The sequence below is a fragment of the Poeciliopsis prolifica genome, unplaced genomic scaffold (genome assembly GCF_027474105.1).
Source record: "Poeciliopsis prolifica strain line A6 unplaced genomic scaffold, Auburn_PproV2 SCAFFOLD010, whole genome shotgun sequence".
Classification (NCBI taxonomy): Eukaryota; Metazoa; Chordata; class Actinopteri; order Cyprinodontiformes; family Poeciliidae; genus Poeciliopsis; species Poeciliopsis prolifica.
Window position 1 is genome coordinate 10,198,905 of NW_026562385.1, and position 14,274 is coordinate 10,213,178.

Here is a 14,274-nt window from a genome sequence, read left to right on the forward strand (position 1 = left end):
TGCAGTGAGGCTTTTCTTCAACAATAATCATAAGAAAACCAATGAAAGGCTGTGCAAGAATAAAGCCATGGGCAAGGTTTTATATCTTCCAGTGAGGAAATATGTGAACATTTGGAACCACAGCTATAATAAATCGGCCGGTTTAAAGTTTTACTGGCATGTTACAATGGCCCAGTCAAAGTCCAGACCTCGATAGAATTGAGCATATGAAGCTGGCAGAGTGCAAGTTATTTTTTCCAAACCAGAACGTACAGAAACAACTTGAGTGCTCAGATGTGCAGAAATTTGTCGCTCAAACTATTGACTCGGGTGGGACGTGGCACACAAAAGCATATTTATTTGTAAAACATAAAAAGCAAACCCATTCATCTCTTTTCTGTTTTCTTTCCCTTGCCAGTGCTGCTTTACGAAAGATGTTTTCAGACGTTTCTCCGCTTTTATTTTTAATTGTGTAACATATGGTCCTCCACACAGCATTGCATTTGTCACGTGTAAAATCTGTCTAAAACACACTGAAGTAAGCGGCTATCATATGACAGAATGTGGAAAAAGAGCAGCCATCAAACACACATTTGCAAGGCGCCGCATCACACAGGGCGTGAATATACATCACAACCACATGAAACAGACGTTCCTCCTTGTGACGGATCTTTTAGGAAGCGGTGCCGTTTCTCAGCCTGTGAGGTCTGAGAGAGTAATGGCTTCGTCTGCCTCTCACCGGCCTTGTCAGGGAAAAGTGGCTGCAGCGTGGAGTTATGTGACCCCTCAGCCATCCATCATTGCAGGTTCAGTGGGTGGCACGAGGAGCAGGTAGCAGGTTAGAGGAGGAGGCAGACTGAGCGACTTGCAGAGGAAAGAAAAGAGGCCCTGAAGTCTCTGTTTCTTCTATGTATACAGGCTGTCACGTTGAAGAGCTGGAACTTCACACGTTAAAAAAGCTTGAACTCACTGCGATCCGACAGGTAAATTTAGGAAAGGAGTTTATCTCAGAGTAGGGCTGGATTTCTGCTTTGCGACAGACTGGCGATGTGAGAGTCACGCTGTGAAGCAAGAGCAAAACATCACATTCTGTCAAACGCGACCATCAAAATTGGGAAACTCAAAATGGGTGCTTATTTTCAATTTTTTTTTTTCAGCCTTGCTTCCAAGGCTCTGGAGGTTCACTCTAATTTCGGGCCTGATCGCTAGATTTCAGCTGTAATAACTGAATTGACAAAACTTTTTCAAAGTGTTTTTTTGTTGTTGTTGTTTTTTTTACAATGAGATTCCAAAAGAACGATTACTTCTGCAGTTTCCGGTGAATCTGTCAACCCTGTTGCTAGATGCAACTTCTGGCGGACAGAAAAAGCCAGTGAAGCAAGACAAGTAAACTCAGACAATGAGACCCCACACGGGATTCTTCACACTTCTGTTTGGCTTCCACACTTGTGTGAAAAGGACTCACTGGTTCTCTTTATTAAATCAAATTTAAATGGCAACTAAACAAAACAAAGATGTCAAGAAAATGATGCGATTTCTGAAAGGCAAATGATTCACCAGCTAGCCTTTTGGAGTCAAGTAATTTGTCATGTGCAAACATAGCAGTCTATCATTGTTTAGCATTATTTCTAACCACGTTGCACATATTGGCAAGACAAATGGCACAAAGTTGCACTGCCAGAACTAAAATGAAGTTTCTTTTTGAATGTTGTGATTTTACTTCCACTAGGGGCGCAAATGTGTTAAAAACATCTCAGGCAATGTAAAGGATTTGGTGAGAAATCCTTTTAGTCTCTAAATATTTATACACATTTACATATTAAATGCACTATACCTATATAAAGACCTGTAGAGTGATTCTAGTTTATACAGTGTCTGCAATAAAAAAAAAAAAAAACCACTGATTTAAAGACACCTTACTGTGTCTATAGATTTTTTTCTTCCTGGTTTATTTTCCTTTGTTCTGTTGTTTGTGACAAACACATAACGAATATCAGAGATTAATTTAATTCATGTACAGTAGTATGACAGATAACAATTATCTGTTTTATTTTTCTTTCAAAGATTCTCTGCAGTGCTGCCTTGTTTTTCGCTAAGACATGTATGGTTGTGATAAAAAAAATTAAAAAAAAAAACAGCGGGGCGATGAGCTATAGATTTCCACTGCTGGGTTGAACAAAAATGTATTATTTAAAAATTGCACTTAGGAAATAATAACCCGTTTTGCTTTGCTTGGTGTTTACTTTAGTTGATGACATCACAGGAGGCAAAATGACTGAGAGGATCAACTGCTTTTCATAGATATAAGCATAAATGTGAGAGGTTTTAATATAGAGTGTGAAGAATACAACCGTTAGTCGTGTTGCTAATGGTTCAAGCTGATGAATTTAGCCAGATTTTTACTCCAATGACCTGAAAACAATTTCAGACACTCGTGCACCTGAAGCTTGCGCTGATTTTTACTGTAGTCAACTTAGCAACTTTAGCTGGCATGATTCTGTTTAGATTCCTACTTGAATGTTTACCTTGATTTTTGTGCATTTTCACTTTACCATAACAAATTAAGGGATGTATTAATGTGTTTAGTTGCACAATGTGAATATCGACCCTAAAACAAATTCAAAAAACTTTGAGAAGATCCTACCAACTGAGTCTGCTAGGAGAGTTACTATCCGCATTTTCAAAAGTCCTGATTGTGGCCTTAAACATCACTCGGCGAGGAAGAAGCTATTGTTCAAAAATAAACACATAGCTGTGCATATTGAAGCAACTCAAAGCAACAATCAGGGAGTGAAAAACCTGGGTGCAAATGAGTCCGACAAGTGAATAATGACCTTAAGAACGCAATTAAATGAATTAGAAAGTGGCTAAAACACAATAAAATCAACGGTTTGAAGGCTGAACAATACTATCTGTGGTCAAACAAAAGGCAAGAGTTGTTTTATTTTCCCCGGGCAGGATCAATGGCTTTATGGCCAGACTAAGGCAGAAAAGCCTTTCGGGTAAAATCGTTTTATTTCGGTAGATTGTCATTTTACCACCACCAGGGGGCGCACGAACATTAAAAACGTCTAAAACGTATACTAATCCTGTGGAAGTAAAAGTCACTGATCAATCTGGCTTATTTGCTTTTTATTTATTGTATATATGATTGAAGTTACCTTAAGTACACATACACAAAAAAAAATAAGTAAATAATACAATTGAAGGTAAAGAGAAGGGGCCTGTGTGGTTCATTTATTTATTTATAATAAGCTTAGAAAAATTAAACATACAATAAAAGCATACGACATTTGAAGGAGCACTGAACCAGTCGGATTAACTGGAAATATGAAAGATTTCAAATTGTGTCTGAAAAAGCAGACACAGCGGCTAATTTACGTGCGTATTCATGGTTGATATTCTTATTCGAGCACATATGAAATATTCACTTCAAAATGGACTGTGGTGGAAAAAAATATGTATAAATTATTTATTTATGTCAAAAACTTTAAATTTGAGTAGATGGGAAAAAAAAGGTGATTTCAGGTATATTTCTAATGTTACTTAAATAGAATAAAAAGTAAACATTGACTAGTTTATAATACTTCAACCACAGCAATATTATTGTCGATATAAAATGATAGCTTATTTATAGATGCATGTAAAAATTATATAATATGTTACTTATTCTATTTTAAACATGTTTTTGTGGGTTTCATGTAAAAAAAATATATATATTTCCCCCTATAACAATTTCTACCAACCATGGAGGAGGAGGGAGCTGTGGGAGGGGAGGTGGAGGCTTAGGGGGAAAAGGAGGAGAAGGGAGACTCGGGGGAAAGAACAAACAAAACGCAGACCTCAGACCAGCCCGTCTCTCCTGCCAGTACGCGCTCTCTTATCCCGGCGTCGGCGGAGAAATCTGATCCCAGGTCGGCGGACCGCCGCGTCTCGCCCCTCCGCGTTTCTCCGAGCCCCGGGGACTCAGACCAAGAGGAGACCGTGAACCGTCGGGAGCCAGGTCGGCCACGCCAAGACCCCGTCCGCGGCAGAACACGGCGAGGGAGCGGACAAGGAGCCTGCGAAAGGCGACAGGGAAGGCTCAGAGGACCCGCGGAGGAGTTCAGTGCAGAAGCACATCCAGCGGAGGGGGAGAGCAGAGAGGAGCGAGTGGCGGCGCATACGGAGTAGTATTACGCTCAGCTAATTTCCAACGTTTTCCATTCTTGGCAGCGACAGTGTGCTCTTAGAGACACATTTATAGGGAGAGCTAGCGGAATGTAATGCTAGCGAGCTAGCTAACGGTAGCTAGCTAATTAGCTTGTCAGGCAGCCGAGAGTCGGACGTGTGATCTTTATTAAAACAGGTCACAGTTTCTGGCGTCATTTCACTTTTAACCCCCTCTCCGATGAGAAAGGCTGGTCTTTCTGTTGTTGTTTGGACAAGATTTTAATGTGGCCATTATGGTCTGTCTGTAATAACCAACGCCAAGTTAGACAATAAACAGAGCGAGCTTTTCCATATTGATGAAAATCTGTTCAATATTATCCGTCCGAGGCTCTCCGTGAACATCAAGCTGTGGAGGAGAAAACAAAGGAATAAAAAGGGGAAAGGAAGCAGGAGGACAAAAAGAGGAGCAGACTCTTCATCAGTGACTGTCCCCCCACCCCCGTCCAATGTTAATGTCGACCGACGTTGCGTCCATAATGCTGCCCGTTAACCGGGGAATGATGGAGCGCGAGCGGGACCTCGAGACGGCGGCCGGCGGAGCGCATCCGAACGCGGCCGCCGGAGCCGCGGTCGTCCGGGGGATGAAGCGAGGAGACCCGGAGCCGGACGCTCAGACCGCCGCTGCCCTGACTGACCTGACCGGGGCGGAATGCAAGAGACCGAGGATAGACGGCTCCGGTGAGGTCGGACAGGTATGTAAATACAAAGACTCACATCTGTAGCTATTTTTTTTTATTATATGAATTTTTTTTGTTGTTGTAATTTTGTGCAATATCTATTGAGCAACACTATATATATATATATATATATATAATATATATATATATATATATATATATATATATATATATATATATATATATATATGTACCTCAAAAAGGCCAAGTCTGTCTCATCAATAATGTGATCATTCAACAAAACCCACTTTCAGCAGAATGAAAGTGTGAAAGCGACACATTTTAGCGAGCAGCAGCTAAGATGTTCTTTGTTGAGATCCTGAGCCCAGTGAGGGAGCAAACCCAGACAAAGGTAATATGATCCAGGCTCCATTGCTATGACAGACAGCAGCCCAGCAAAGATCAGAGCCATTCATCATGCCTGCCTCACAGTCACCCAAGGCTTTGTCACGTGTTGCAAGGCACTGTACATACATTTTTCTTTCTGCTCACAAAGACAATAAACACCTGGACTGATGGTCCTGATAGGAATGCAGTTAATCACTTGGTCCTCCCCTGTCCCCACCCCGATGCCCCACCATCACCTCCTGCTTTAACGTGGCTAGGTGTTAAGAGAGAGGGAGAGACAGACAGGATTGGGGGAGGGGTCAACCCGAGCGAAAGACAAAGAGCAGAGTCTTTTTGCTGGAGGCTTGAAGGAGCGAAACGGGGCTCCAGGGTGGTGGAGGGGGGGGGGTCCGGGGGTCTCCTTAACACGGGTCTTCCCTGCTTGCATGACTCCACAGCTGAGACAGCAGAGCGCCAGCCGCCTCGCTGGAATAATCTGTGGCTGTGGTGAGCTAGGGGGGCTTTGGGATGCGCTTCTCGCTCGCTCGATCTGGATCTATTGCGATTCAGTACTAATGCCTAATGCGGCGTATGTATTTTCAAATTTTTTCAAATGCTTTCTATTTTATTTTTACGCATGACATTCTTGCTCTAATCCAGTAGTCACGGGGACGGGCTGTGTTTTTAGAGCCGAAGGAACGAAGCCGAGAGTAGCGGAAGGTCAGAGGTCACCTCCTCGTGAGCGAATCCGAAGAAGTTCCTTAGCACGAGAGCAGCAAGCGAGGTTTTGAATAAGAGTGCAGATGAATTTGGAGAGTTTACACTGCTGCGCACTGCTGGCCAGCTGTTTGAGAGAAACAGTGACATTCTTGGCCTTAACAAATATGGCTGCCTGGAAACATTCGTAGGTTTGGAAAAGTAGATGTCACACAGTTGCATGGAAAATATATATATATATATATATATATATATATATATAATTTTTTTTTCTTGATTTTTATTAGAATAAAGACGTCAAATTAACCAAAATCTAGAGATGACATGTAGAAGATTGGAGAAGCCAACCGATGGCAGTTTTCTGGCCGATCACAGATCTCTAAAATTCCCATTTTCTTTGTCGGAAAAGTCGCTAAATTTGGCAGCAGACTTGCTTGATGCGCAACGGCGGGGCGACTGGGAGATCAGTTTGAATTTGCATATAAATATCGGCCGATCAGTGATCGGCCAAAAGGAAAATGAAGTTAGCCAGCTGATTAGAGACTGGATACCTGAACAAAAAGCCTGATGAATTCAACATTTAATGCCTCCTTGTCTTATTTTTCTCTTATGAAGAGAAGAAAAAGATAAAGGTTAAATTACTCTTATTGAAAGCTTCTGCAACATTTTACATATGTTTTATTCTAAATCTAAATTGAGCCAATATGTCAACAAAAAAAACCCCCAAAACAACCAACTCGTCAATGTAGAGATGCACCGATCACATAACAAATCGGTCAATTTTGCCTCGATCAATGGGTGGCTAAATGACAAATCAGATTTTTTTCTTAGTAATTTAATGAATCAAAGCTGAGAACTACAAGAAGATAAGATGTTCTTCAATGCACTTGTTTGACTTTAGTAAGCCATATAGCCCAAATTTTTTTATTTTTTTCAATATTTCATTTCATTCACATCTATTACTGAACCTGAAGCTCAGATATTTTCACTTTTCTGGGTTATTGTGTTCAGAATAATAAAACAAAAAGAGTCGGTGCCGGCCAGTTGGACGGCGAAAAAAATCGGTAGCAGTCTGAAACGGGAATCTGTGCGTTTCTGGTCACATCAGACTGGGACCGCATTGAGGCAGAGCAAAGGAGAATGAATGAGTGGAGGAATGATGGAATGATGGAACAACCTGCGCAGACGAAGGTCGGAACGATCTGTAGATGGATAAAGTTTCAGAGACGGATGAAAGTCTGAGGCGCGGGGTTGGGGGGCGGGGGGGGGGCTGAGAGGAAGAGGGAAAGTGTTGTGTGCGATCGAAATGCACCAAATATGGAGGGGAAAGGAGAGTCGCGGGGATGTGTTTGGGAATCGGTGGACCAAATAAAGGCCTGGAGAAAGAAGAAAAACCGGAGATAAAAATGAGAAGCACTTTACAGAGGATAAAAAAAAAAAACAACAAACTTTAGAGACACACAATCCTAGTCAATACGGAGGTGACGAGCTCGAGGTGGATGATCACCGCAGGATCTCCACTGAGACTGCTGACCTTCCAGTCTGCCTGTAATAATAAATGAGAATCCAGCCTCCTCCATTTGTTCCCCCCTCTTCCTCCTGCGTGTCCTCTGATTTGTCTCCCTCTCTTCCCCCCTTCAGGCTTATTTCCAGATTGCTAATTGACTCCTGATTTGCGGCCTTTCAGTCCACCAATGAGGTGGAGCTATCCCCTCCTCCCCTCCCCCTCCATTTTTGATTATCTTTCCATTTCTCAGTCCATCCAGCTCCATGATGGCCGTATTGATGTTTACCCTTGAGGCGGTGCTGCGGACGGACTACAGTTCTCCCCACCCCCCATCCAACTCTCCCTCTCTACGCGCGCCGCACTCTCTCCGATCCAGAGAGCCGATTTGTCCTATCGCTGGCAGTAAAGAGGCTTTGTGTCGCGCTAACGAGATCAAAGCTTATTTAGGCGAGGGCATTAGCCGGACTGATCGCTGTGACGGGCCAAAGCAAGAAGCGGAGGGCTGGACAGAGTAATATTAGGTAGCGAATGCTAAAGGTTACTCGGCGTGCAGTTTAGGATTTACGCTCTGGGCTTGGAATGCAAAATGTTGAATATTATAGCTTTTTGATGTTGAGAGTGGAATGTCAGTTTTTTTTTTTTTTTTTTAAGTAGCTTTTTGAGCAAAACTTTAGCCCATAAAGGAGTCTTTAGTTTTTCGGTTTAAGTGCCAGGCATGGAAAATCTGCACTTGACCCACAGGATGGAAGCTTTCCTACTATTAGCTGAACGTTTTAGTTACCTTAGCGCTACATCGTTGAGGCTCGGCCCGTCAGAACAGAAACAGTAGATCAAGTAATTGCATGATAAAGTAAAACCAGCTCAGATTTCCATTTTTATCTTCTACCAAAAGTGGATGTCAATAAGTAACTTGCCCTTTTTTTCCTCAAGTATGATTTTGCTTACAGAAACTTGTTCGTTCATTTTATTTGTTGCTAATTTATTTTGGATAATTAAAATGTCTTCCTGCTCCAGTATGAAGTTTTCATTACATTTTCAAGTTTATTGATCTCTGAGAATGTGTTCTTGCATTACTATTATTTTTCCATTAGCATAATAATATTACTCGATACTGGTCTCAAAACAACAATAATTATCGTTTGTCGCAATTACTTCCGGGACAATGTATCGTCCAGCAGCATTTGTTATTGTGACAGGCCTAATCACAGCAATTTCTTGTGAAAATATTACAGATGTACACAGCCCTTTTGAAAGGTGTAATAAAGAACATTTGGTTAAAAAATGAAGCAATGTAAAGTTTTGAATGTGAAGGTTTTGCATCATGATTTTTGTTTGGAGGCTTTGCCTTTGAAAGTAGCCTAACCTCCAGTCCAGAGCAACAAGTTTGAGTAATTCAGGCCTAAACAGGCAATATTATCCCCATCTACAGCCTCCAGATGCCTGACCAAACATTTGATACCATGGGGTTTAGAATGACTGGATGTGATAAAATATATATTATGGATGCACCGATCTAGGAAATTTGGGCCGATATGCTTCTTTGCTTCAGTTAAAAACTCAGCACTATGCTGCGCTGCATCACTATGGCTGCCACAAGACCGCACAAATGCTACATGACCAACTCCCTCTGAAATGCATGCAGAAACGGCAATAAGATGGGGCGAAAGATCCTCAATATCGGTGTTATTTATCGGACTGATACCGAAATGTTCAAAATTGCATCAAAAGGATCCTTTGTGATTGCACATTTTAATGTTGTGCACCTCTAACTATGCAGTATATTAGCTTTGTAGTTAGTTTATTAACTATGAAGCTAGTATTTATTCCAACAGTTAAAAAATCTACAAAAATCATACATAGTAGTTTCATTGCAATGTTTCTTGACAAAAAAGCAAAAAATAAAAAAATTGGAAGTGAATAAAATTCATTGGACATTTCAACACCCTATGGTTAGAACTGTGATTGCTTTATTGATTTTTTTTAAACATAAATTCCCTTCTGACCCACCGCGGGTGGTTCTTATCCTCTGAGTTCGGGTCCTCTACCAGAGGCCTGGGAGCTTGACGGTCCTGCAGTATCTTGGCTGTGCCAAGGACTGCATATTTCTGGACTGAGATATCTGATGTTGTTCCTGGGATCTGTGGTAGCCATTGCTCCAGTTTGGGGGTTACTGCCCCGAGGGCCCCGATGACCACAGGCACCACTGTGGTCTTCACCTTCCAGGCCCTCTCCAGTTCTTCCCTGATATATATATATTATATATATATATATATATATATATATATATATATATATATTATATATATATATATTATATATATATATATATATATATATATATATATATATAGTGCTTAGCAACAACCAGCTAAGGTGACCAAAGCGCCTTAGCTTTTCTAACATCACGAGAAAAAGAAAACACAAAACCAACAGTAAAAATAAGGGGAACTGCCACCACGTTTTTATTGATAAAGTAAAGTGTACCACTGGTGATTATTGCACTGGATGTCCAGTCAGCCATCTTGGTATCTGAACTACATGTGTGAATTGGAGGAACAATTACGCAATTTTGTTTTTAGAACAATTTGAAGTTCTGTTACATGATTCTCTCCCTCTAAAAAACTAAACAATAAATTAACCCCAGTGCCTCATTGTGTTCCATTAATTTGGTTTGCTGCTGCATAATCCACATCAAAATTAGAGCAGATTATTGACAATTTACTGTCTGTTTTTGTAGGCACTTCAAAAAAGATCTAAAACTTCCTATTTGAGACACTTTTTCTTCCTTTCTTAATGAACATTAAAACTCTTAAAAATAATAGAGGTCTGTCCACTTTATTAGAAACGATTGGAAGGTAATCTGCTGATTTATTTTTTTTCTTTGGCTTTTCCTTTTCGCTTAGAGGAGCATAAGCTCAACATACCCCCGGGTTCAACTGGAGGTGTGGTAGCTGTGCTAATTGTGTGCTAAAAGTGTGCTGTTTTGACTTGCAGGAGGTCAAATCCAGTCCCGCCACCGCCCGACTTCAAGTTCCCCGCCGCCGTTTAATGATTGCTGTTAAACTTTGAGCCGCGGCGAAGTGGAGTCACCCTTGACTTTTGAACCGGCAGCGATAAGCTAAAAAAATTTCGCCCAGACAAAAGTTGCTCAACTCATATCGTCTCTCTTTCTCTCCCCTTCTCTTCGTTCAGCTCACTTTGCTGCTGCTTTGTTTACATAAGTGCAGCAGTTGTATTGCCAAAGTGTGGAGGAAGAATTAGATCTAAAAAAAAAAAAGAGGGAGGAGAAAAGGGAGAGTTTGCATGAATACAAGAATAGCTCAGCATGTCTGCGTTCGCTCCTGTAAAACAACGCTCTGTTATGATCCTTATCGTGCCGCTTGCAAGTTCAGCCTCCCTTTATGGTCATCATGTCACAGCCTGCCCCCCCTCATTTCTCCCCAAGGCTGCCCCCAAACTGTCACATGTGCTCCCATCTCCAACCACCCACACAGCCAAATGTCAATTTAGTGTTTCCCTTACATGGGGGTCATCTGTGATGCACTGCCGCTGCTTTGTCTTTGCAGCCCGAGTGTCACGACTGATGCATAATCTGTCATGCAAAAACACCTTTAATCAGAGGAGATTGTGAGAAGTACATAAAATACAAAAATACACCGGTGAAAACCTCAGAGTGCAACTTTAAGATTTAAGCTGCCACGCACCTTTAAACTTTGGATATGCTCCAGAATCTGAGCTTCATGAATTACTGCTGCTGTTTTGAAGCTTTTCTCTGCCAGGATGCCAATTTTAGCTGGTTCTGGTTCCAGCTAAAAACTATACAGTTTTAAAAACTACACAACTTTCACAGGGATTTAGTCACGAGTTCACAGATTTGCATAGTTTTCTGTGGAAAAGATTTCATTTTCTAGACCACATCTAAAATATCAAAAAGAAAATGCTGCTTGGCAAGTTGAAATCATGAAGTGCAATGCTACCTGGCATGCTATTGGCTGGCGTTTGTATGTCTGTATCCAATCTAGTAATGCCATCTATTTTCCTTGGTTCTGATTGGCTGTTCTCCAAGAGCAGTGCTAAGGAAGACTATCGATGCAAACTTTTGCATCTTTGGTTTCCACTGTGCGTACTAATACAACTTAAAAGGAGTAGGCTATTTGGATTTAAAGCTTTATCATATTTTGTAGTTCAGTTCTGATAACATTGAAAGCAAGTACATGGACTATGACTTCTTTTTTTAGCTAACTGTATGTTGGGAACTGTGGGTAAGAGCAATTATAGCCCTGCAAAAAACAATATGATAAATGCCCAGCTGTTGTCTTTAGGTGTGTTTGGTCCTTGAACTATTAAACTTGGCAGTTCTACACATTTTTAGAGGGGGATCTTAAATATTTGTGGATTTGAGCTGTTCATGGCCTTGATTTATGCCTGCTGCGTGCGTGTGTGCACGCATCAGGCATCATGATCAATGATCTCTTTTCAGCAACAACGCTGGCCAAATTTTCTGCACCGGTTGCCATAGGTGCTCTATGCTTTCCTCTAGAGTCTATTAGAGTATGGGCTACGGTGGAAACAAGCCACGTCCAGTATAAATGCTGAAAAAGTTATTAGCCTGATTCCTGGGTTTACTATAAAGACGAAATAATCGAGTTGACATTTTTGTCTTGAGTGTCCAGTTAAAACGGGCATCTCATTTCGGATAATTAGTGCTGATAGCACAGCTAGCATTACTAAAACCAGAGAACGTAGACAATTACCTTCACACTGACTTGTATGAATTTACATAACTGAGATTAAAGACGTAAAAGTACAAGGAAACAACAATGTTGCTATTTGTTAATCCTTCCTGTTAGCACCTGAAAGTGTTGCTCTCTCGCACAGCTGGAATGAGCTGCAGAAATAGATGAACTTATCCTTAAAAACACAGCTTGAGTTTTTTTCCTGTTATTTTGTTGGAGCAAAAGAGACAAATGGTGAGACAAAGTGAGCACCGAGAAGAGGTGGGAGGTCACTGTGTTATGTGTGGGAAACTGTTCGATGAACTAGAGAGCAGTGTTTATTGATGGCGCAAAATGGGCTATTCATTGACAGCTCAACAAGACTGACACTTCATTCTTAAATATTCTGCTGGAAATCTGCTTTTAGTTACTATGCAACAAAACTCACACTTGACTGACACGACATGGGTTTCATTCAGTTTTATTTATTAAAAAGACAAATAAATGAATGTAAATGAAAATGGCTCGGATTTCTGTCGCGCTCCATTTTTATTCAATACCTGTAGAAACAGGCAGTCTGCTTTCACGAGAACCGGTTTGCAGATGCGTTCAAAGATCTGCTCTTCGCAGGCCACACAGGCAGCGGAGAAGTAAACAGTCATCAATAAGTCCATCCTGCAAGTGCCCTAAAGCTACATCCTGTTGTTCAGTCATGTCTAGGACTCCCACTCTCTTAGAAAACGCATTAACTGAAGCTTCAAAGAAAGCAACCTGAGAGGCTCTGACTGTCTCCTTCTGTGAATACATTTTGTTTTCTCAAGGCCGGTCCGAGGCATGAAAATAATCCTCAAGTACTTGAAGACTTTAGTTCTTTTGGGCTTGTTTATGCCATTGTTTTTTCAAGTCAAAAAGCTGTACCTCGTGACCTAATTGCTTGACTTTAAAACAAGAAAAGTAGCTTGTTAAACCGTGCTGAAACTTTTTAAAACCTGGCTATGCCTTGATTTCATATAGCTTTGAGCATTGGTGAAATGGTGTATGTATATCGTAGGGTGAATGAAATTGCCTCAATGGACGTACCGACTCTACAAGATTCTTCCTTTTGCCAGAAAACAAAATTGCATTAATTTAAAAATTTGGCCTTTATTTCCTTTTAGGACTAATGCTAATTCAATCTTATTCTGGATGGGTACAGTAGAGGAAGATTCTCTGCAGTTGTAGCTTGTTGACTTTGGATGATGTGTCTGATGATATGTAGTCAGGTGGAGTCACTGAGATTTCTTGTTGTATGATTGACATCTAGCCCGAGCACTCCCGGTGGGATCTATTTCTCAGATACAGCTTTCCCAACTCTCAATAGTTGAGAGTTGGGAAAGCATATCATAGACTATTTTTGAAAAAAAAAAAAAACGCAGCTTAAAATCTGAAACTCTCTTCTTTTGCGTTTGCTGAAGTTTGTAACATCTGGGTTCAGGGATTGAACTTTTCCTGTTAGATCTACACAGAAGCGTAATTTTGATAGCAATTCTCGTTCGAATTCAGTTGATGGGAAAGAGAACGGGCAATTTTAAGCTTACCTTGAAGAAGGTTTGTGAAATAGAAATTTCAGAAGTTTCTGAGTTAGCCTGATGCAATCTCATTGATATCTCCAAAGACAACACTTGCATTTTTGTTGATCTCCACAGACTTTTCCCCCCAGAAAACCTGCTAAGCCTGTCGGTAGGGGCGCTAGGGCAGTCCACCAGTCCACACTTGGCAATGTTTTTGTGTTAAAAAAATGCTAAAAGTTACAGAGTCAGAGGTAAGTGCAGGGTCGATGCAATTGGTGCACAATCCCTTGTGCCCAAGTTCAATATGTCAACTATAAGCCAAGCTTAATCTATTCTTAGGGTCTCTGGTATATAAAAAAATGCTATCTAAAATAAACAATGCTTAGCCTGGTGGCCCGCAAGGCTTATAATATATTGGGGGAAACCCCGCACCATGGTGTTGACTGAGGCAGTGTTGTTTTTGTTCTTAGCTTGGGATGATACTTGGTAGTGGATCAAAGTCCTGTTACGAGGCTACTGTCTAAGGTTAACGTCCGTCACTGGAAATGTACCAACATGGCTTACTGAACGATATTTTAGGCTTCATACAA

The 14,274-nt window shown here is 41.0% G+C and overlaps 1 protein-coding gene across 10 annotated transcripts in view; it reads left to right on the forward strand.

The window, feature by feature from the left end:
- The first annotated feature begins 3,779 nt into the window (after positions 1–3,779).
- The window catches only part of rbfox2 (RNA binding fox-1 homolog 2), a 65,858-nt gene continuing 55,363 nt past the window's right edge, over positions 3,780–14,274 (forward strand). For 4 of the 10 annotated variants that reach the window (XM_055035508.1, XM_055035499.1, XM_055035504.1 and 1 more), the window contains exon 1: positions 3,780–4,883. In XM_055035508.1, coding sequence (XP_054891483.1) covers positions 4,638–4,883 — 246 coding nt within the window. In that variant the 5' untranslated portion in view covers positions 3,780–4,637. The remainder of the gene's footprint in view (positions 4,884–14,274) is intronic. The other 6 variants (XM_055035500.1, XM_055035501.1, XM_055035503.1 and 3 more) reach the window with 2 other exon arrangements.